Below are 23,768 nucleotides of genomic sequence, written 5' to 3'. Positions count from 1 at the left end.
GGCAGGTGGAATTGATCAAACCACTGGAAGTATCAACCGAAATTTTCCCATTTCCAATTCTTAGCGAATACGAAGTAAAATGTTTTCGGAAATGTCATTTTTGTTCGTATCCCATAATTGACGCGGGTTTCAGGCTGATATGTCGAAATGATCATCGCGAAAAGTGTGCGAACATCAGTGGCATGCGAAGTATCTATTGCATCGTCTATCGTTTGATCCCAGCACATTTTTTATTCAAGCAACAGCATGGATAGTTGAAGGTTCTAGGAGCATTTTTTGTTTGTAGTGTCTATCATACTGTTGATTCCTTTCCTTTCAGTTTCAGTGCCGCTGAAAGAAGTTACAACCGTACAAACATACATGTTAAGCTAATAAAATACGAAATTTTTAATCACCACTTTAAACAATTTGTGGCAAGTTACTATTCACAATACTAGAGGCCGTAAATATTGTCTCAAATTTGTTACCTGATGGTAAAACTATTTTGAATTTACTGACAGTTCAACAAATTTAAAGCACATTGACAGATAATATTCATTTAATGCTCTTTTAGCTCTGTTAAAAAATGGTAAGCCATCCATTATGATTTATGAAAATAATAAAAATAGTTTTGTAGTCGTTTCTTTATCCGCTTAATTTATTTTACATAAAAAGTAGGTAGTGTATTTTCTAAAATTTGTGCTTTGCCCACACATAGCACAATTATATTTATATATGTAGACCACTATTGTATTTTAGACTTTAACACTTTTGCTTACATATATTATTGTACGTTATTTTTTACTTTATTTTCCTTTTTTGTAATTAACAGACGGCTTCGTTAGCGATAGGAATATTTCCCGCGACATATTCTTATTACAACACAATAAATGACAATGACCATTCAGTGGTACAGTTATCCAAGCATACGATTGTTAATATGATAGCAGGGCCTGATGGTTACATAAACTATCTTCAGCCATCTGAAGAGGTTACACCTATATACGAAACTAATACATATTACAGCAAGTTAAAATTTTCAAATATTCTACAAACGAATGATGCTGAAGAAATGTTTGTAACCACCAACATACTCACACAAGTGATAATAACAGAGTCATTGGCGCCAAGTAATTCGCTACTGCTAAAATACGTTGGACCTAGTTCCACAAATATTAAAAGCGAACCTGATAAGATATTAACATATAAAAAATTGGAACCTATAAAACATCCGAAAACAATATTGCATGAAAAGAAAAGTAAATACAATGTGCATATATATACAACGAAAACATTTGTTACAACATTAACTTATTTGAAAACAACATTAGTAAAGGCAAGTGATAACGAAAATTATTCCACGATGCATAGAATTTTGCCGTTCAAAAAATTAGCAACATCGGGGATGGTTGAACGAATACAAAGTGCACAAAATGAGCATAATTCCACTGTCAATTATCGCACCCGTATTATCGAGAATGTAATCACTGAAACAGTACCGAGTTCGTTGTTTCACAATGAGTTGGTTTCAAAATTTCGTAACGTATTGCAAACTATTAAGCCCGAACGACATATTTTTATGACTACTGCTTCCTTATTGAATGGTCAAACGTTAGAAATAACAGCAATGCGTGTATTCAAACCATCATTAGTCACGGCGAAAGAAGAATTAAAAAATGGTTTAACACCAGAGGAAACAACAGTAGTCATGTCTACAAACGTTCCTTTGCAGAAGATACATACGTTGAGTGATGTGCTAAGTAAACGCACTAAGTTGAACACCACGTTAAAAATATCGACTACAGCCACGAAAATACAAAACACTTCTACAGGACTGTTTAATACAGTGCATGCAATCTTCGATGAGGACACATTAAGTGCGGACACTGAATACAACGAATACTATTCACCACAGTTTCTTAAACCATCTAAACCACAAAAAAATCAGACAAAACTACATTTGGTTGAAAATATTATCATTACTACACCTACGAACAACAAAACTCGGCTACCGGTTGCAGTCAATCAAATAATTGACTCACTGAACTTACAACGTTTGAATGCTTTACGGCCAGTTATAAACGCTATGGCCGGTTTGTTACAAGGTACTTTTGCTACAGCTTCAAATCAGTTACAGCTAATAAGTAGTTCTTCAGTTCCATCACCGTTGTCAACTGGTACAGAAATTGCATCCGTTGGCAGCAGTACGCATATGAGCAGTACGAAACGTTATGATTATCAAGAAATAAATGGAGGTGCACTAATAAAGCAGAAAAAGCCTTTATATATACCAGTAATAGATTATGAAATTGTTAGTCATAAAAAAAAATCATCTAATAATGCAGCTGTAAGCGCAGGCGGGGATCCATTAGGCATGTATACTGCGCAAAGTTTGCACTTACAATCAGATGCAGTTATTAAATATCTACAACAACAAACCCTGTCACACCATGAAAATAGCCATAGAAAATCACAAAATTTGAATATGTTAACAGAAACCAATAACTTTAACATTTTGCTACCTAATGGCGGTATACCGATTAGACCGGGAGAGGTTATCAGAGCTAATTCTGATGTTATTATTGGTAAACCGAATGGCATCCAGCATCCTCAAAGTCTTCTTGCTAGTAATTTAGCGAAATTGGAGGAACAAAGCCAAAATCTTAATGTGAAAAATTTTGATAAAATTTATAAGCAACAAGTGCAAGCATTTGGTAGTAACAATAAGCCTTTTATGAGAGGCACAATACCTCTAAGCCATGAATTACAAACACAAAACTGGAATTCACAACGGAAGCCAATACTGAAGCATAAGAATAATTTGCCACCAAAATTAACAACCCAACAGGTTATCCGCAATTATTATGTACACAATAATTGGTTACCAGCAGAAAATTATCAAAATTATGATTACCTGTTAACCCCACCACCACCAGCGGTCCTTTCAAATATAGAAAAATTGGAACCTATGCCTTCATCACATATAACAAATTTTACTGTACTAAAAAGTTTACTGCCTACAAGGCTTTTAACTCCTGTTAACGATTTGTACAAATCAAAAAAAAGGTATTTAGCTATAAATAATAATATTGCTAGTACTCACACGGACGCACAAATATATGACAGGAATTTAGCATCTATTAATAATAATAAGTTAATAAAGATGCATGACTTAATACTGAATATATCTAAAAAATATATTAATTATCACGGAAAGTTTCCGCAAACCCGTCAACAGCCAGAAGTTTTTACATTTCAACAACAATCGCAACAAATGGAAAATCAGGAAAATGAGAGTTCATTGTCGAAATACTCACCATACTTATATTTAGCTTTAAATGCTTCTGATGACGCCGTGGTGTCGACACCACAGCCGTCAAAATCGCCGGAAGTACATGTAGGTACGCAAGCCAATCATCAAAATATAAATTTACACACACACGTTTTCAGTCATAATGTGAATATGCATGCACCCCCTTTGACATTTAAAAAGGAAACAGACTATCCAAAGTATGCGACCGCTATACATGGTCAGATACCGAAAGTTGCTGAAGGTGCGGTCAGGTACACAATGCCACTTATAAAAATTCCACACAACGAAAAACAAGTGCAAGTTAATTTAACACCTCAAAATATTATCGAACAAATCGGTAACCCCGGTGTTATTGCATATGCAAAGAACATTACTAATACAAAAACTATTTATGTGGAAAATAACGCCGACAGCTCAGTTATTGATTCATTTTCTCTTTACAACAGCTTACCCAGTGATTTGACGAACTTACAGCAGCAGGAAACTAAAGCTCAAAAGCCGCTACAAACACAATTTAACCATAACTATACACATCTTTATATAATGGCAAATAATAATAATATAGATATCCACAATCAAAGCTCCGGCAATAGAGATGATGTCAAAAATGAATACCAAGCTATATTTTCACCCGCAGCAGCCGGTGTAACGACATCAGATACGCTGACTCAGCAGAGGTATCCACAGCATGCTGGTTATAACGTTAATATGTACAGCCCAAATGCAAATGCAAATGAGAAATTAACAGACGTTATAAAAAATGTGACAAGTGTAAATCATGCAATTGCTGGTTCTCTAAACACAGCAAATTTATATTACCAATCAAATAACACGATTGACGAAATAAGTTTTTTAAAAAGTGGCAATACTTATGATACAGCTGATGATGGGCTTCTTGACAAGAATAGTAAAACCAGTGCTTTCATATCTCACAAAAATCTAGATAACAGCAAATCTAAGCCCAAAAATAGTCACTATTGCATTGTGGACGAGGAAAATATTGAATTAAACGTGGATCAACACACGGCATCAACAAATAGTTTATATCAAAAAATGCGCACCGAGCAACAGAAAGTATTACAACCATTTTTTTCACCCGTTGCTGCAATGAAAGTCAGTAATACACACACAACAAATATGGATCAGTTAAATGGTGATGTCACCAGAAATTCTGAACGAAACTCTACTGTTCCTTCAAGTCGAAAAAATACGCATCCGATAAGCTACTATGCAACTAAAGTTACGCAAGAGCACGTAGAAATATCAAAAAAGTCGCCGATAACTTCCCAAATGAGTCTTAATGAAAATAAATGCGCACATAATACACAGTTATTGTCGTGTGGTACCCATTTCGCTGTTGAAAGATCGCAAATTTTACAAAATGCGACACAAAAACAGCAAAAAAAAAAGATTTATTTTGCTAAAGGCGATGTTTTTAAGACGAATCTTGAAACCGACGCCTTAAGTGTACATACAGATGACTTAGTAAGCACAATGTCAAAAAGTAAACAAGAATATAAACAAACGTCAAAAACAGGGGCAAGTAACAAAAATAAAATATTAGCAGCAAAAGAAGAGATTTTATATGCAACAAGCACAATGCATTATCCAACCATCAACAAGATTGATGAACCACAAGTCACGATCAGGAATAAACAACCAACCCACAACGAAACGCTCACAATTAATCAGCCTCAAAAAAAAATATGCGATTTACTTTCGCCTTTTACAACATCATCAACATTATCACCACCTCCAAAACAACAACACCTTGAACCTTTACCAAATGTTAAGCTACAGACAGCGGTTGAACATACAAGTAACACCCAGGATTACAAGACCATCAGCTTAAAGGCAATAATGCAAACACTATTACAATCGGCACCACTACAAGCAACCCAAATACCATTACCATCGTACACAAAAAATAGATACATATGGCGTACAACGGCGCTCACACCAAACCGGAACATACCGAAAGAAATACCCATATCGAAACTCAATGACACATTGACGCACAGCGTCGTAAAAGGAGACATAAATTTAATCTCGAGTACAAAAGCGATTCTAGGTATATCAACAAATGCACTTTCAGCAATAAATTATAATGCTAATAAATATGTTAATCCAACAGCAACAGTGAGAGATACAAGCAGTATATCATTAGTATGGAATTCATCGACTGTATACACAGCTTTTCAAATTCCAGGAAAGCATGGTAATAATTTCACTGCAGATTCAAAATACACCACAGAGCTGTATACAAATAACAAAACAAAGAATACAATGTCTGTGCTACAAGCAAGCGAGTATGAATTTCAACCAAAGACAGATGTGAACATTAAAAGCAATCATTATGTATTGGTTACTAACAAACCTTTTCTCGAATCTTCAGAAGCGGCAACGATATCCCCAAGTAGTAGAGCGTCGCTAACAGACGCCTTCACGCATTTAAAGGATTTACCAAATGGATTTCTTGGCGCGAACGTAGAGAAATCAAATCTTACAAATGACGAAACAAAAAGTCAATGGCGCCTGAAGTACAATAGTCAAACAAACATTTCTTCAGATACCATATTTTACAAGAATATTGAGTTATTACCAACAAAGTATATAACAAGAGCACAACTGATTACTTCTTCCAGCACAGATAGTAGGATACTTAAAACAACTGCGTATGAACAGTCACAAAATGTTTCTTTCTTTGAAACCAAACTTCAAACGACCGATAAAACAATAACGCTATCCGAATTTGCATTTGAAACCGCAACAGTAACAGAGTCAGAATCTTCAACCGAGAAAGCGAATGAGACAACAGTGAAAATACTAGAAACATATACAAACATTTTCGCGGAGGCCACAAGGGTAACCGTTGGTAACGAATTACCAATTACAGAGACTGTTTTAGATAAGAGAGAGAAGCCGGACAATAGTTTTAACCATGCCAATGATATTACAACAATGGTAACCGCAGAAGTTTTAGAAAATGATAACAAAAACACATATTTTAATGTAGGCAATTATATCTTACCACAATATGAGCAGGATCCTTTCACGCACGCCATTCTAAGCCATAAACCCCAAAACAATAATATAAAGCATAATAATAGTTTTGTAATATATGAAAACAATTTAAATAAAATCAATATGGGTACAAAAAATGTAGTGCCACTTCTTAACATTTCAAATATAACTGCAGAAAGTGTCTACGAGCCAAAAAACAGCATTTTTATTGTGATGACAAACTCACAAAGTAATATTAAAGCCAAACAACCACATGACCTGTCAAACGTTATTAAACTTGATAGTGCAGATGCCTCGTCTACTGTTTCTGGCGCCGCTAGTGATTTTGGCAATATTGGCACAAATACAGGGACTATACAATTAGATTATGATGACAGCGTATCGGTGTTTAATTTACCTGAACGAAATGAAGAGTATATTACCGAGCCGCATGAATTTCGTACAAAGATAAATCAAGTACTGCTGGGGGGTGTACTTATAGCAACGCCACCGAAGATGACCGATTATACCGGTATCAATCCAATGGAAAATTCAACATGCCTACCTCCATGCAAAATGACACGTAATGAGGTGTGCACTATGGCAGAGTTACGCTGGCTTTGTGTTTGTCGCCCTGGCTTTGCACGCATGTTTCCCGATCGCCCATGTAAACGTAAGTATATGTACATATACATATGTATGTATATGAATATGTGTAAGTATGCTAAGACAGCAGGAAATCGCTTACTTTCAAATAGACTGTGTAAAATAACTCAAATCTTCTAGACACAACGTTTTCAATTTTGACAGTGGCGTAGTAAGGGGGAGGGGGGAGGGGTGTTAGTGGGTGTGGTGGTGATCGAAGGGGGCCCCGGGCGCAACGTCTTGGGGGCGACAAAACGATCTTCGCTGGTTTTTAATATTCAGAAAAATACTTCAACAAAGTTTTTTACAAAATTTATTATTTAAGACAAACAAAAACAATGAAAAATATTAATTTTTACTCGAATACTCTTCAGTCTTTGAATTTGTCTTATATCTTTTGGCTTATTTCTTTCTTAAAAATAGTGATAGAACATAGTAATAGAAACAGTTGAAGCATAGGGCAAAGTGTGAAAGCGACATATTACGACGTAGGAGTGACAAAAAAAACAGTATCTTTATTTTTACTCTGTCGTCTGGGGTGTCACTCTCACAGTTACCCTATGCTTTGCATGTAACAAATACTTTTATTTCTCCAAATTTTCAAAAATGGTATTTAAAAACTCCAATTCGGGCAAAAATTCCTGCAAATTGTGTCAAAAGTGTAAAAGATATAGGGCGAAATGGGTTTTTTGTATGGCTTTTAATATGATGACTTGTAAATTTACTATCAATTTCCTCAAAAACCGTATTGTGAGAATTTTGGAACTTCAGAATTTGCGTGGCTCCTAGTACCTGAAGTTCGGTAGAAACCGCTTACGCGGTTAAAGCCGAGTTAATACAGTACGCCAGTTGTTTCTTCTTTTCGCCACGTGGCGCCAATTGGATATTCCAAGCGAAGCCAGGTCCTTCTCCACCTGGTCCTTCCAACGGAGTGGGGGTCTTCCGCCAGGCGGGTAATGCGTCAAATAATTTCAGAGCTGGAGTGTTTTCGTCCATTCGGACACCTTGACCTAGCAAGCGTAGCCGCTGTCTTTTAATTCACTGAACTATGTCAATGTCGTCGTATACCTTATACAGCTCATCATTTCCATCGGATGCCATATTCGCCGAGGCCGATGCGCAGAGGACCATAAATCTTTCGCAGAAATTTTCTCTCGAAAACTCGTAACGTCGACTCATCTGATGTTGGCATCGTCCATGCTTCTGCACCATACAGCAGGACGGGAATAATGATTGACTATATAGTGTTTTTGCTTGTATGAAATTATATTATTATCAACTTCGAAGTTATGACTGTCAACAGTGACGTGAGTGTCTAGTCACGAGTGCGACGACAGTTTGTTTGATGACAGGAGATATTTCGTCTTGCCCTCGTTCACCACCAGACCCATTTGCTTCGCTGCCTTATCCATCCTGGTGAAAGCAGAACTAACGGCGCGGTTCTTATGACCAATGATATCAATATCATCGGCGCACGCCAGCAGCTGTACTCTCTTATTGAAGATTGCACCTTCTGCAGCTCGAATTATTTTCCCGAAGAGCAGATTAAAAAAGTCGCACGAAAGGGAGTCGCCTTGTCTGAAACCTCGTATGGTATCGAACGGCTCTCAAAGGTCCCTCCCGATCTTGACGGAGCTTTTGGTTTTGCTCAATGTCGGCTTACACAGCCGTATTAGTTCTGCAGGAATCCGATTATCTTTTTTTTTGTATTAAAAAGCTGTTACATGCTCCTTATCAGTTCACCGCCGCCGCGTGTGAATAGCCCGGGCAGCAATCCATCCAGACGGGTAATTGCTTTTCGAACTTCTTCATAGTCGGGCAATGGAACATATGTTCCATCGTCATCGCTTAGGGAATCGGGTTCGCCTTCTCCTGTCGTTATGCATTCACTGCCATTCAGCCAGCTGGAGAAGTGTTCCTTCCATAATTTAAGTATGCTCTGGGCATAGGTGACTAGATCACCTTTAGGGGTTCTACAAGAGTATACTCCGGTCTTGAAACCTTCAGTTAGCCGCCGAATTTTTTCGTAGAATTTTCGAGCATTACTCCTGTCGGCCAGCTTATCAAGCTCTTCATACTCACGAATTTCGGCCTCTCGCTTCCCTCTTCAACTCTCGGTTTCTATCCCATCCCGGAAGTGTTGTGGTCGATGGCAACGTTGCGAGGTAGGCAGTCTGTTTTCTTTCCGCTGCGACACGGCACTCCTCATCGTATCAGCTGGTCCGAGTCGTTGTTAGGATCTCGTAGCGTACGCATATCTAGAACACTGGAGACGAGTCTTTCGTCTATCATAGCATGATCAATCCGGATGTTGGTTTTTTGATCTAGAGACAGCCAGGTAGCTTGATATATTTTCTTATGCTGGAATCTAGTACTACAGAAAACCATATTTCGGGCCTCGACGAAGTCTATCAGCCTCAACCCGTTTGGGGATGTTTCCTCGTGGAGATTGAATTTACCGACTGTTGCGCCAAAGATACATTCTTTTCCCACCCTGGCGTTCTAGTCGCCAAGAACGATTTTGTTATCGTGGCTGAGGCAGCTCTCATAAGGGCGCTCCAAGCGCTCATAGAAGGCATCTTTGGTCACATCGTCCTTCTCTTCCGTCGGGGCGTGGGCGCAAATCAGCGATATGTTGAAGAACCTCGCTTTGATGCGGATTGTGGCCAGACGATCATTCACCGGAGTGAATGATAGTACTAGTCAACGGACTTTCTCTCCCACCACGAATCCCACATCAAACTGGCGCTCCTTTATATGGCCACTGTAGTAAATGCCACATGGACCTACTCGCCTCAGTCCTTGTCCAGTCCATCGCATTTCTAGGACGGAGGTGAAGTCAGCCTTTATTTTCATGAGGGCATCAACCAGCTGGGTAGCGGCTCCTTCCCAATTAAGGGGCATTCCAAGTGTATGCCCTCAAATCGTAATCCTTATTTTGTTTGACATTGTCATCATCAAAAGGGGTGTCTCTCATCCGAGGCAGTTGGTAATTTTCATTGGGGACGCTTTTTACGTGACGGATACCAAACCGAGCGCACTACCCTGTGTAGGGGATGTTGAGCCTTCTCATTTTAGCTCGTCTTCAAACGGATGTTCTTAGGCCACCCAGAGGATATTTGGAGAAAGACCGAAAGTTGTGAGCTGCTTGAGCCATATGTAAAAGAATCGTTTCTGACAACTTCCAAGTGAATGGCGATCAGAGAACTTTCCTCAATTGCGTGAATTTCTACACATGACTCCATCCTCGAAATATACAAACACATATGAATTTTTCATATAAATAAGAATACAATTTGCTAATAATAATCTTTTTAACTAGCTTTATATTTAAAAAGGGGCTTAAACACGCGTAATTATATAATGTAACAAGAAGAAACGTTAACTTTGGCTGCATCGAAGTTATAAAAATCGTTCTTTTTCTATTGACAGCATTATTCCATAGTATTCCGTTCTGAAAAATTTGTTCGACGATTTCAATGTAGCTTTGTCCAACAATCAATGGTATATTTTGTCAAAATATAAATTAAAAACTTTCCATACATGAACTTGGGAAAGCTGGTGAAGTTAGGGGGGTAAAGAATTGCTTACCGCGGATGAAAGAATATATACGTATAAAATTTGCAGATATATGTACTCGTATAAGGAAATATTTGATATGGTTGTTACATTTACAAATTTATTATATATATACAACTGCCTCCGAAGTTAACTGTACTTATTTTTTAACTATTGTTTATGAAAAATTACTTCCAACTTATTAATATTATAAATTGTTTAGCAACTTACACATACCAACTGAGCCTACGTATTGACCATTTTGGGGATTTTAAATTGGTTTACGATCACGTTTTGGACGATAATTCCACTAATGAGTATAAGCATCTCGCAACGATTACGAAGGAAGCAATAAATCGTATGGTAATGCAATCCGATTTACGGGATATTTATCATGGTGTACAGTTGTCAACATTCACTCCAATATACGACGGAAATATGGGCACTGGTGGCAAGTCAGCCAACACAGAATCATCTGATTTATCAGCAAATTTACTCTTACAGGTTTGTGCTTCTTAGCTAATTATTTCTAATAGAGTTTAGATTTATAAGTGCTGCGACGACCCGATAAGCAGTTAGCAAACAAAACAAACAAACAAGACGAAGAAAGAGGACTTTTTGAACTCGATGCATTTGATCCAGTTATGTGCCCACTTCTTAGACCCGATGTCTTTCCCATTTCTTTCTGCCAAGTGAGTAACTTTTCATGTTATTAAACAAAAAGAAGTCACCAAGCCATGGAGCCATGTGTAGAAGTTCATGAAAGTGAGGAAAGTTCTCTGATTGCCATTCACTTGCGAGTAGCCAGAAACGATTCTTTTACAAATGTCTCAAGTAGCTGACGACTTCCGGTCTTAGACCAAGTATCCTCTGGATTCGTTTGAAGCCGAGATAAAGCGAGAACGGGAATCGCTTTAGCTCCCTCATTCCTCCCGCGCTGGGTATCGGACCCGCAACGTAACAAAACACTCCTAATGAAAAGGACACAAACGCCTCGGCGGAGAGACATCCCTTAGGCGCCCACCTTGAATGTCCGGTCCCATAATTGGGAAGGTGTCGCTTGTAAAGGCTGATATCACTGCCGTCCAAGAAGTGCGATGGACGGAACAAGGACTCAGACGAGTAGGACCTTGTGACATTTACTACAGTGGTCGTATAAAGGAGCCCAGATACGGTGTGGAATTCGTGGTGGGAGAGAGACTCCGCCGCCAAGTCCTTGCATTCACTCCGGTGGATGAAAGTCTAGTCACAACCCGAATCAAAGCGAAGTTCTTCAATATAAAGCTGATTTGCGGCTACGCCCAGACGGAAGAGAAGGCATCATTGGTACAAGGGTCGGTCAATTCTGACTCCATGATGGAACCTCCCAAAATGGGTTGAGGCTGATTAACTTTGTCGGAGCCGGAAATATAGTTATCTGTAGTGCTAGATTCCAGCAAAAAAGTCGTCGACTCGAAATATCACCGAACAGATCGATGATGCTGTGATAGACGGAAGACACGTCTCCAGTATTTTAGACGTGCGTACGCTCCGAAGTCGTAACATTGACTCGGACCACTATCTTGTAGCAGCGAAGACCCACACGTCAAGTTTGTAGAATATGGTCGGACGAAAGCATACCCGACGACTGGAATTAAAGTGTGATCTGTTCAATGCACAAAAAAGCAGACCCCACAATCTGCGCCAACTACTGAGGAATAAGCTTTCTCAATATCGCATATAAGTTTCAATTGAGCATATTTTGTGAAAAATTTAAGACCACCATCAACAAACTGACTTGATCTTATCAGTGTGTCTTTAGAAGTTGAAAATAAACAACTGACCAGATATTCACTATGCTTCAATTCCTAGAAAAGACACGTGAAAAGAAGATGGACATACCACCTCTTCGACGACTTCAATGCGTAATAGCGCGAAAAGGCTCTGCCTTTATTCCGCTATATCTGAATTTGGTATCCCCGCAAAACTAGTGCGCCTGCGTAAGTTCACCTTGAGCAAAACCAAAAGCACCGTCAGAATTGGGAAGGAACTCTCCGAGGCGTTCGATACCAAACGAGGTTTCAGACTCCTTTCATGCGTCTTCTTCAATCCTCCATTGGAGGAAATAATTCGAGCAGAACTAAATAAAGAAGGAATCATCAAGAGTGTGCAGCTGCTGACGTACGCCGATGATATTGATATCATAGGTCATGAGAACCGCGCCGTTAGTTCTGCTTTCTCCAAGTTGAGCACATATGCAAAGGAAATGGGTCTGGTAGTGCACAAGGGCAAGGCGAAATATCTTCTGTCATCAAACTAACAGTGGTTGAATTCGCGACTTGACCCCAACGTCACTTGAAACCAGCATTAACACCAACAACAAGGTGAAGGTCGAAATTCAAAGCAGAATAACTTTTGATAACAGAACGATGGAACGATGAGCTGAACGAGATATATGGCGTCATTAACATAAGTAGTTCAGCGAATTAAGAGAAAACGGCTAGCTGGCTAGAGTTGCGAGCCGGCGCATTTCCTCGTACTTCGAGTCGACTTAATAATTGATTATAATACAACCTTGTTACCGTTTTACCCTTCTATACCTTGTGGATTGCAGAAAACCGTGGTTATCCGACCGATTAACTATCCTTTTTTTTGGAGGAGGTCCGCCGGTTGAAGTCCACTGGTCGATGGTTTTTAGTGTATGCCAGTAGAACTGCGATTCGTCGAAGGTCACGAAACAGTATATTTTTTCTATAAATAACATTGACGGATTTTTTTCACTTTTAAGATAAACAGTCATTACAATCTTGTATGATGCAATATTCGTAATTCAAAAGCAGGAAGTTATTTCCCTGTTTTTTCTTTTATTTGACTACAAGTAGTATATTCCTCCAATGTATTGCTAAATTTTTCTTTACTTAGAATTATATTCAACTATTTTAATGACAATGTTTGTATAGCTTTCAGAAAATAGCAACGAAGTACGTCTTATGGCTGTATTCAAAAAGTATTTACGCTTAACTAACTATAGCATCGGTGGCACAAAACTCTTCACGGATCGTAATGGTGTAGAATCTTTGGCGATAACGGGTAAGAAATAATTTATTAAAAACATATTCTGTTACTTAAAAGTCAACTTAACATTTACAAATAGAATGGTAGATTTACATCCTTATGTGCCAGCATATTAGTCGATAAGCATTGCAGTACACATCGGTAGCCGGTAACCATTTTCGTTGTATTTTATATTAATACTAATGCTATTATACATAAATAGCATTAGCGAACTGCTTAATACTAGTTAATCTTGCTAGTTTTGGACTACGAATACATCAATTACACTAGTCAATACTTTTTTTGTCACACGAACTTTGTGATGACTTTTGTTTAAGTTGGTAATTTTGTTTCAATTACGTCCAGTTGTTTTGTGACCACGGCATATTCATTTGTGACCTCATATACATACGTGTCTTCTTTATAATCTTGCAACACGTATACATACATACATAGTATAATAATTTTGTTCACCTAACGGTGTTATGTATCACCTAAAGCTAATCGAGATAGATACAGGGTTATATATATATATAAATAAGAAGGATGATGAGACGAGTTGAAATCCGGGTGACCGCCCATCCGGCTGTGTAAGCTGTAACTTGAGTAAAAATTGAGATATCTTGATGAAACCATGTATGCGCGTTCCTTGCTAAAAAAAAGGATGGATGAGCTCGTCTTTACCTTACCGTTTCCTTCGTGATGGGCGTTCACAGTCGGTACTAAATTAAGACATAAAACTCTAATTCGGTGCAGAAGATCCCAGTAGCAGGGGGCACATGTGGGCAAAAAAGTCTTTAAAAAATGGGTGTGGCCCCGTCCTCTAATAAGTTAAGTGTACTTGTCTCCTAAACCACTAAAGCTACAAGAAACAAATTCAACTTGCGGAAATATTATAAGAATACGCTAGAGAAATTAAATTTTGCCACCGGTATGGTATGAGAGGGCCTTAAAGCAGCTGCCACGGACTACAACCACTCCTCCCTCCCATATAACACAATTTTAAATTCCATTTGAAACTTTCACGAATATTGACTTTGAGGTGTTGCACCAAAAATTGTTCAAATCGAAACAAGACGTTCAAGTCCCTAGGTACCGAATAAGTGGACCCCGATAATATCGCTCAATGTTAGAGGTATATAGTTAAAATTCAACGATAACCCTTTCCTGGCAATGGTGTTCCCATATACCTAATAAAGGATTTTCGAACTTCTAGGAGATTTTATATTGTATATATCGGCCAATATGTGACTTATCATAATAAAAATTTAGAGAAGGAATTTTCTAAATAACACTGAATATTTGTTCTTAGAATGAATAAAGTCGAGTGAAAACTGGCCTAGACTCCATATAACTAACAAGCCTTATGTACCTGAAGGTACTTCCATGACTTTAATCCTTGCAAGTTGTAAGAGTATGAATTGTTCGGTTACAACCGATCTTAGCCTTTCCTTACTTGTTCGATTTATTTATATTTTGTACTCTAAGAAATTATTGAAATTAAAATTGTGTTATCTGGGCACATACTGTAACAGGCTAAGGTATAGATTGTTGGGTATCGTTCATTGATACTCTTATGAAGAAGATAGTTTACCTATGTATATATTTCATTATAAAAATTGTATTTCACAGATTTCAACGAGTGTGCGCATGGAAAGTTTCACGATTGTTCTTCACACGCTCTTTGCTTTAATCTTCAAGGCACATATACATGTAGTTGCAAGGAGAATTTCGCAGACTTATCAGGCAACAGAATTTATCCGGGTCGTATATGTTCAGCCGAACTTGTTGGATGCGAACGATGCCAATATCATGGCAAATGTGCCATCAAGAAATTCAATCACCCATACACTTCGGAGCATGTAGTGTGCGAATGCTTTGCCTGGTATACCGGTTCAACATGCCAACTGAATTTAAAAATAGTTCTTATAGTTTTAATAGCCGTCGGTACGCTTCTCTTTACACTCTTGATTTTTTGCATTCTTCTTATGTGTACCAAACGGCATACATTGCGTAAAAAATATCCTGCTGCATCACAATCGAATACGGGTATTCATCGAAAAACTGGATTACCCGATATTAGTCTAATAAATGGCAAAAGTACACATGGTATAAGAGGTTGTAGATCGAATCGCATTAATCTCGATAAATGTGCAATAATCAAGGATACTAGCAGTGAAAATAGTAAAAATACGTTGCTATATGTTTTAAAGGTAAGTGAAGTAGTATACCCACAATCATGGAGTACAGTAGGGAGGTTCATGGCAGTTTAAATTGTTTCTTGAAAAAGCAGGCGCGACCTCGCCCTCTAATTCGTTGTATGTGTATATCTTAGGGAAAAGCTTTTTCTAGCATTTCTCTCCACGGTGTTAAAATGGGGGAAATTGGTTAATATCCAAGCTCATCCCCCCCAAAAGTTATATTCAAAATTACGAACATCATCTCAGCAATTGTCCGAAAATTTTATGTACTACATGTCTTCAAAACTACCTATTTGAAATTGTTTTTCTTCATGGCTTAATAAAATGTTGTTATTTTTAAAATAAAGGGAAGTCATTTTAAATCTAAGAGTTGTGGCAAAGAATATATAAACTACTTGTTTTTTTGTGACATTTGTTTTTTTTTTATTAATGTGTATATTTTTAATCAACAAATACTAACAATTTTCAATTACATCTTTTTATTATGATATTTGCGTTACTTATTCCTTCATTATATACTTTATTATACTTATATAGAAGGATCTAACTGATATTTCCAAAAAATCGTATCGTCGATCCAGAGATCCGCATATAAAGGCGGACAGTAGCAGTGTGATTGTGGAAGGACAACGATATTCACCTTATGGTCACGTAGCAAAACCAGAAACAGCCAATGTTAATGCCACCTATAATGAAGACTATACATTAAACAAACATAATTCTTTCACGGATTCAACGTATAAACCTGCAAGTCATACAGATCAGCCATTAACAGTAATGATACCACGTGCTAAATATCATTCTTCCGCGTTGGCACAAACTGGATTATTTCACCAACATTTAATAATGGAGCATACAAAAAACCAACATGAACAACGACGAATACAACAAAAGCGGTATAATAAATCAAATCTTACCACTTTAATGACACTGAGGCGGGACAACAATGGCAATAATATGGTAAGCAAAATAAAAAACATAATGTTATGATGTTCGATGTTTTGGATTTGTAGCAATTATTTAGAATTTTGTCACAAAATTAGATTCACATACATAACCCTGGTCGAGACCAACGGTCTGATACACTTAGTCGAGACCAATGGTGCTTGGCTAGGCCAAGTGGTGCTTACATACATTTGTATGGAAATACGTGTTGTATTTACGCTCATATATGTACAATATAGATACATTTTTGAAATTTCTTACCTCTCGATTTGGTTGAAATCAAATTGACTGCCTTGTTCACGCTTGGCGTGGCAATAGCGTTCACAAAAAATGTAACATGAAATGTATAATTCGCTCCCAAGGCCCCACCGGGGGCGTGGCGGTAGGCGAAAATGGGCTTTCACCATGTCCTTTTGTTTCACTACAGTTGGGGCGGTATGGGGCCGGGGGGAATCAAAAATATTTTGCGAGTTAGTTCACCCCTGGGGCTTTCAGGAAAGCCTTCAACCTCCCCTCTATCTCTACCAGGGGCGTGGTCATAGCGTTCCCAAAAAATGTAACATTTTGAGAAAAATTACATTTTTTTTAACCTTTAAATCGCTCTAGCGGCTAAAGTATTTGACCCAGATAAACATACAAACCAATTTGGACATGTAACGAACATGAAAACAGATAAATCAACCGTGCGAAGTGATAGAAACATACCAAAGTTCATATATTTTCATACAAGGCAAGCACCATTGGTGCACTAAGATGTAATATTATAATATTCTTTTTTCGTCCTTTCCTTGCATTTTTGTTCTGAATCCTATAGACACTACACTCTAAATATATTAAAATAACATTTAAAAACAAAATATGCCTGGCCAGACCCGAGGGTCTCGATGAGGGATAAGGACATTACCAAACCCCTGCTGAATGCTTGCCTAATGTAAACACGTAAGGAACGGCTAAGTTCTAAGTAAAGGCGGAGCAGAAAATTTACACTCATATTTACATATGTACATATATATTTCAGGTATCAGACAATTTATATTGAATAAGTATTTAGGGCTATGTCCAGGTGTAACTAGGTATACGAGTATTTTAAGGTAGGCGCAATACCTAAATAGATAAAAAATCTGAATATGAATTCAGTTATAGGGCAAAATTCCCAATTTCTTGGGCGCCGCGATCTGAAGGTACCGTCTGAAAGAGGAAGTCTCAGATTAAAAAATATATAGGATTATAGGTAAACACTTAGTTTACGAGACATTTGTCATTCACGATTGTGGTGTACTTGCTCAGAAAGGCAAATATGTTGCCATTAAGAATTTCTGGCTTTTTACGTGTCTGGTTGAATTTTTTTGGTATTGGCCGCTGATTTAATTGGACTCGATTTCCTTTTTACATTTATGTAGCGATCAATACCAGTCTGAACATATGGTCCTTTTTTGCTTGATATATTCTCACCTTGCGTTTTGTTTTCCTTCACTGTCCGGGTGCTTGCTGGTACCTGCAGGCTGGTTGCTGTCGGCGCATTTGTTGTTACCTGATTGCTGTTTACTGCTGCTTCCGCTGACAGCGTTTGTTTAATTTGCATTTCAGCTGATCGCTGCTATGACTCATCAACGCCGTTATTTTTTTTTTTTGGCAGGCGTGTCTTTGGTTGGCTCGACGAAGCTAAAGTAGGCATTTAAGGATGGAAATCGAGCGCTGTCATATGGTAATAACCAACTGTTCTTCTTAATTGGCGTTGGCACCACTTACGCGATTATAGCTGAGTTAACAACAGCGCGCCAGTCGTTTCTTCTTTTCGCTACGTGGCGCCATTTGGATATTCAAAGCGTAGCCAGGCCCTTCTCCACTTGGTCCTTCCAACGGAGTGGAGGTCTTCCTCTTCCTCTGCTTCCCCTGGTGGGTACTGCGTCGAATACTTTTAGAGCTGGAGTGTTTTCGTCCATTCGGACAAGTCCTAGCCAGCGTAGCCGCTGTCTTTTAATTCGCTGAACTATGTTAATGTCGTCATACGAGTATATCTCGTACAGCTCATCGTTCCATCGAATGCGATATTCGACGTGGCCAATGCGCAAAGGACCATAAATCTTTCGCAGAACTTTTCTCTCGAAAACTCTCAACGTCGACTCATCAGTTGCTGTCATCGTCCAAGCCTCTGCAACATATAGCAGGACGGGAATTATGAGTGACTTATAGAGTTTGGTTTTTGTTCGTCGAGAGAGGACTTTACTTTTCAATTGCCTACTCAGTCCGAAGTAGCACCTGTTGGCAAAAGTTATCCTGCATTAGGTTTCCAGGCTGACATTGTTGGTGGTGTTTACGCTGGTTCCCAAATATACGAAGCTATCTACAACTTCAAAGTTATGACTGCCAACAGTGACGTGAGAGCCAAGAATGCGACGACTGTTTGTTTGATGACAGGAGATATTTCGTCTTGCCCTCGTTCACTACTAGACCCATTTGCTTTGCTTCCTTGTCCAATCTGGAGAAAGCAGAACTAACGGCGCGGGTATTGAGGCCGATGATATCAATATCATTAATAAGCAAATACATATGAGCAATTCGCTGAAATTCGTCTTTCTTTACTTAGCAATCATAGTTCTAATAAAAAAGTTCCTATAGATTGTATGTATATCAAATTTAAATGAGTATAAACACTCTTTCCATGCATATGGATATTTACTTATTTCAGTTTAATAAGCAAATAAAAAATATGTAATTATATTACATAATAAAATAATAAAATACCACGGGTATTGGCTGGATCAGAGTTATTTTCTTAAAACGCAGCCAATGCCGGCCAACGCTGAAAGGAGTATTACGCGAAAGTACTTCAGCCACTCCAGTATTATTTTTTAGAGCTCGGCCGAAGGTCGCCAACGCAAAAAGGAGTGCTACGCGAAAATACTTCAGTCTCCCCGGGTGTTGATTGGACCAGGGTTATTTTTTTGGAGCTCGTCCGAAGGCCGCCAACGCAGTAAGGAGTACATCACATACTCAATTAAAGTGTAAAAAATGTTGGAACATTTTTTTTTTTAAGTTAATAAAGAGAAAGGATTCACGCGAAAGTACAAACAAAGGATACGCTGTCGTTGAAAAGTCTTTCATATTTGGTTTTTAAATTGTAGCAACGCTCGTTTTCCTCATAATTGCAAACACTGTAACCTTTCCAGCTATGAGTGTAAATATAGCAAAAATTAAACGCAATAAAAGTGAAATGTGAGCTTATTTCAATGTTGAAAGTGACATGCGATGTGAAAAATGTGAAAAAATTAAACATTAAGAAATACCATGAGTCACTTATACAAACTTTTGAATTTTTAAAGGCGAATACTTTTAAAACTATAAGTGTTAGAAACATTAGCTCCCCTATCAGCACATACCGTATTTATACCGAAAATCGTTTTCAATCCCCGACCGACAAAATAATCGGAATCGTGCCCGTGAATGGAATACAGACGTACGTGGTGTAATATACGTATAATATTAATCTAAAATGTATTTTAAAGGCTAACTAAGTTTTAGTCACATTTTACGTAATACCCAACATTTAACATCTTACAAAAATACTATATTTACCATATTGGGGTGTGGGAAGGTATAGTCGATAAAATAATGCCGATGCAATATACATAAATTAAAACAAAACGGGCAAAATTCTGTGTACTTGGTATAGGTGGAGAAAGTGAAGTGGAGGGTCGGATATCATTATCTTAGAAATAAGGGGACGACACCAGTTTTAGTTGTAATTCGACAAACCTAAAAATCCCACTTTTAGGGCACATCAAATTGGGAAGTAAAAAATCCTAAAGAATTAGTTCTCATCGGTTCAAATTTAACATTTAATAGAAGTGACGCCCAATGTTAATGTAGGCTCTGTCTGATAATGAGCATCTGATTTTTGACTTCCCATCATCAAAAGTTTTAATAAAGGATTTCGAGGCTAGTTTCTACTCCCTTTAAGGTAATGTATTTGTAATGATTTTAGTTGCATATTTTTTGAGGCTTTTTTGAATTCTGCTGTTCAAACTTTCGATTGCTCTGTCACAGGGTTCTTCAAGTAAATAGTATTTCAGGGCCACTGAAAAAAGTTACAAACATAAATAGAGCTTGTTTATTCTGCACCTTTCTTTCACCACTTACCTCGGCACTCAACACTTTATCTAACCGGCAAATGTTTAATAAAATAGACACTCGATTTTGGGTTTCTGTTACCGCGAAATATATTTCGGATGCGGAATAGATTAACGTACAAAGGTAGTAATGAAAAGAAAGAAAAGATGATGCTGCGACGGACGTTTGCTCGGTGCGATCGATGTAAAAAGGGAAGGTCGTCTTCGGGAGCGGTCGGTTTTGATTGTTTGTGGATCGCGTTAGTGTGGTGTGTTGTCGTGTGGTTGTTCAGTGTCTGGTGTTCAGAAGAGAGAGCTAACTCATCTAGCCATCCCGGCCCCCCTAGGCGAATATTAGCCTAGCAGTCGCTGTAGTTGCTGCAGCGTGGCAACAACGCTGCTAAGGCCAGTGGAGCGGCGTGGTGTACGAGGCTGCCGACGAGGCCGCGGCGGAGATGGTTCAATTCTCCTCGGTCTGGAAGATGGTGGGGCAATTAGCCTTCGGTGCCGACTGGGCTGCTGTGATCGGCTCGTGGCGAGCCGTCGTCCTACGGGCCGTTTTGGGGTGCGGTGCAGCATGGTATGGTGCGGCCTATTGCACAGTTGGCACAGGGTGATCGATGTACACTCCTGGGTGGTGTGTACCGTTGCCAAGCAGTTTAGGCAATGCCCGTGAGCCTGAGCTACTTTCTGCCGCTGCATGGGCTGCATGCTTCGAAAAATGCTACAGTGTTGTAGCCGGTGTGGGCGCCGACACAGGGGACATCGGCTGCGCTGAGGTTCCCCTACGGGTGCTGCGGACGGTGGTAGTGGTCGCGTGCCGCTACGAGGTGCAATTGCAGTGGTGGTGGCCGCTGGAGTTCGAGGCGCTGGAGTTGCCACAGGGCGCGGCACGGTGATGGTTGACCTCACCGTTGGCGTTGGCACAGTTGGCATATCCACATCCATGGTAATCTGTGTGGGAGGAGTAATATGGTTATAAATGGGTGTCATTAAATGTATATGGCAATTGTGCCACGTTACGTGGCATGAAAGGGTCGTCACGTAGATCGACCATTGCATTAGTTATCGTATTAGTTTAAACGAGTTTTTTACTTGCGGGTTATTACGTCGTGATTTATTTGGTTATTTTAATTGCGTTACGGTAGTATCGGCGGTTTTTTCGTTATTTGCGGTTTCGTCAATGTGTGGTAGAAAACATAGTTTCACGAGCGGTCTTGTTAATATACCGCTTTGAGTGCGGAGATCAACGACTCGTACATGACCGTCGGAACCGTAGTGTAGTTTTTCTATGCGGCCAAGCCGCCATTCTGTAGGGGGTAGACAATCATCATGGATGATGACACAATCTCCTAGCTTTGGCGCCTTTTCTGGACTCTTCCACCTGTACCTTTTATGAAGGTCCTTTATATATTCTTCCTTCCATCGGCGGCTGAAATCGTGATGGAGAATTTTTATTCTCTCCCATTGATTTAATAAGGATAGCGACCCCACGCCTGGCTCAGGTGTGGCCAGAATGGGTGCTCCTTTGAGAAAATGCCCTGGTGTGAGGGCTGTAAAGTCAGAGGGATCTTGCGAGAGGGTTGTGAGTGGCCGTGAATTGAGAACGGCTTCAATTCGCACTAACAGTGTGGTGAACTGTTCATAATTAAATTTGTAGTTTCCAGCTACTTTTTTGAAGTGGGATTTAAAGCTTTTTACAGCTGATTCCCATAAACCACCCATATGAGGAGCGCTTGGGGGGATAAATTGCCAGTTGACACCTTGGGGAGCATACCTTTGTACAATCTCTGGTGAGACTTGTTTGATAAATTCCACAAACTCCTTTTCAGTGGCTCTTTGGGCTCCAATGAAGGTTTTACCATTGTCGCTCATCAGTTTTGATGGGAAGCCGCGTCGTCCGACGAAGCGAGCGAATGCCGCGAGAAAAGCCTCCTTTGTCAGATTCGTACACAGCTCTAGGTGCACTGCTTTTGTCGTAAAACAGACAAAGACAGCCACATAGCCTTTCATTAGAGTGGGGGACCTTAGCATGGACGCCTTTATCTGAAAAGGCCCAGCAAAGTCGACACCTGTAACTGTGAAAGGCAGAGCGAAGTTGCAGCGTTCCGGTGGAAGTGCTGCCATAATCTGTGTTCGTAACTTTTGCTTGTGCATAGTGCAGATCTTGCACATGAAAATGCATTTTTTTATTTGGGGCTTAAGACGGGGAATATAGAACTCTTGACGGACTATATGCTGCATTAGGCGATGTTCAGCGTGAAGCATGAGTAAGTGGATATAATTGAGGAGTAATGTGGCAAGTTGGGATTTCTCTGCTATAATTAGAGGGTGGCGTTCGTTGTACGTCAGGCTTGAGTTAGCAAGCCTACCATTCGCACGAAGCAGACCTTTCGTGTCCAAGAATGGGTTAAGAACCAAGATTGAACTCCTTTTATCAATGGGTTTTGATTCTCTTAATAATGAGATATCGCGGCTGAAGTAGCGCATTTGAGTGGATGCGATTAGTGCAACCTTTGCCTTTTGGAGTTCTAGGTGCGTTAACGTATCGCACTGGTTAAATTCTGGGTGAATTCCCTTAATTTTATTTTTGAGTCGCTCTACGAACTTTAGCATGTAGGCGATAACTCGAAGGGCACGAGGGAACGATGAAAATCGCTCAAGGATGTCATTATCATCCAATGTTGCGTGAAAGCAGTCGATTTTTCGACTTTCTGGGGCAATTATATTGCGCATGGGCGATTTTGGCCAAGAATCGGGAGATTCTGTTAACCATCGGGGACCATTCCACCAGAGGGTGGTGGTGGCAAGGTGCAGCGGCTTGCACCCTCTTGTACCTAAATCGGCAGGATTGTCAGCACTGGCTACGTGTCGCCAAGTGGCTGACCCCACTAGGTCAAGTATTTGTGACGTACGATTAGAAATGTACGTTTTCCATGCGTGTGGTGGTTTTTCCAACCAGGCTAGAACGATTTCAGAATC

The 23,768-nt window shown here is 39.3% G+C and overlaps 1 protein-coding gene across 5 annotated transcripts in view; it reads left to right on the top strand.

Moving 5' to 3' along the window:
- Positions 1-3,178: 3,178 nt before the first annotated feature.
- Positions 3,179-23,768, top strand: part of LOC126765907 (uncharacterized) — a 66,491-nt gene continuing 45,901 nt past the window's right edge. Inside the window, exons 1-5 of one of the 5 annotated variants that reach the window (XR_007668630.1) lie at positions 3,179-6,968; positions 10,722-11,002; positions 13,438-13,567; positions 15,164-15,744; positions 16,270-16,692. Coding sequence is in view for 1 of the 5 variants with exons in the window: in XM_050483582.1 (XP_050339539.1) it covers positions 3,254-6,968; positions 10,722-11,002; positions 13,438-13,567; positions 15,164-15,744; positions 16,270-16,692 (5,130 nt within the window). In the remaining 4 variants the exon portion in view is untranslated. The remainder of the gene's footprint in view (positions 6,969-10,721; positions 11,003-13,437; positions 13,568-15,163; positions 15,745-16,269; positions 16,693-23,768) is intronic. The other 4 variants (XM_050483582.1, XR_007668627.1, XR_007668629.1 and 1 more) reach the window with 4 other exon arrangements.

The sequence above is a fragment of the Bactrocera neohumeralis genome, unplaced genomic scaffold (genome assembly GCF_024586455.1).
Source record: "Bactrocera neohumeralis isolate Rockhampton unplaced genomic scaffold, APGP_CSIRO_Bneo_wtdbg2-racon-allhic-juicebox.fasta_v2 cluster11, whole genome shotgun sequence".
Classification (NCBI taxonomy): domain Eukaryota; kingdom Metazoa; phylum Arthropoda; class Insecta; order Diptera; family Tephritidae; genus Bactrocera; species Bactrocera neohumeralis.
The sequence above is the reverse complement of the archived record's forward strand: the minus strand, read 5'-3'. Positions and strand labels throughout refer to the sequence as shown.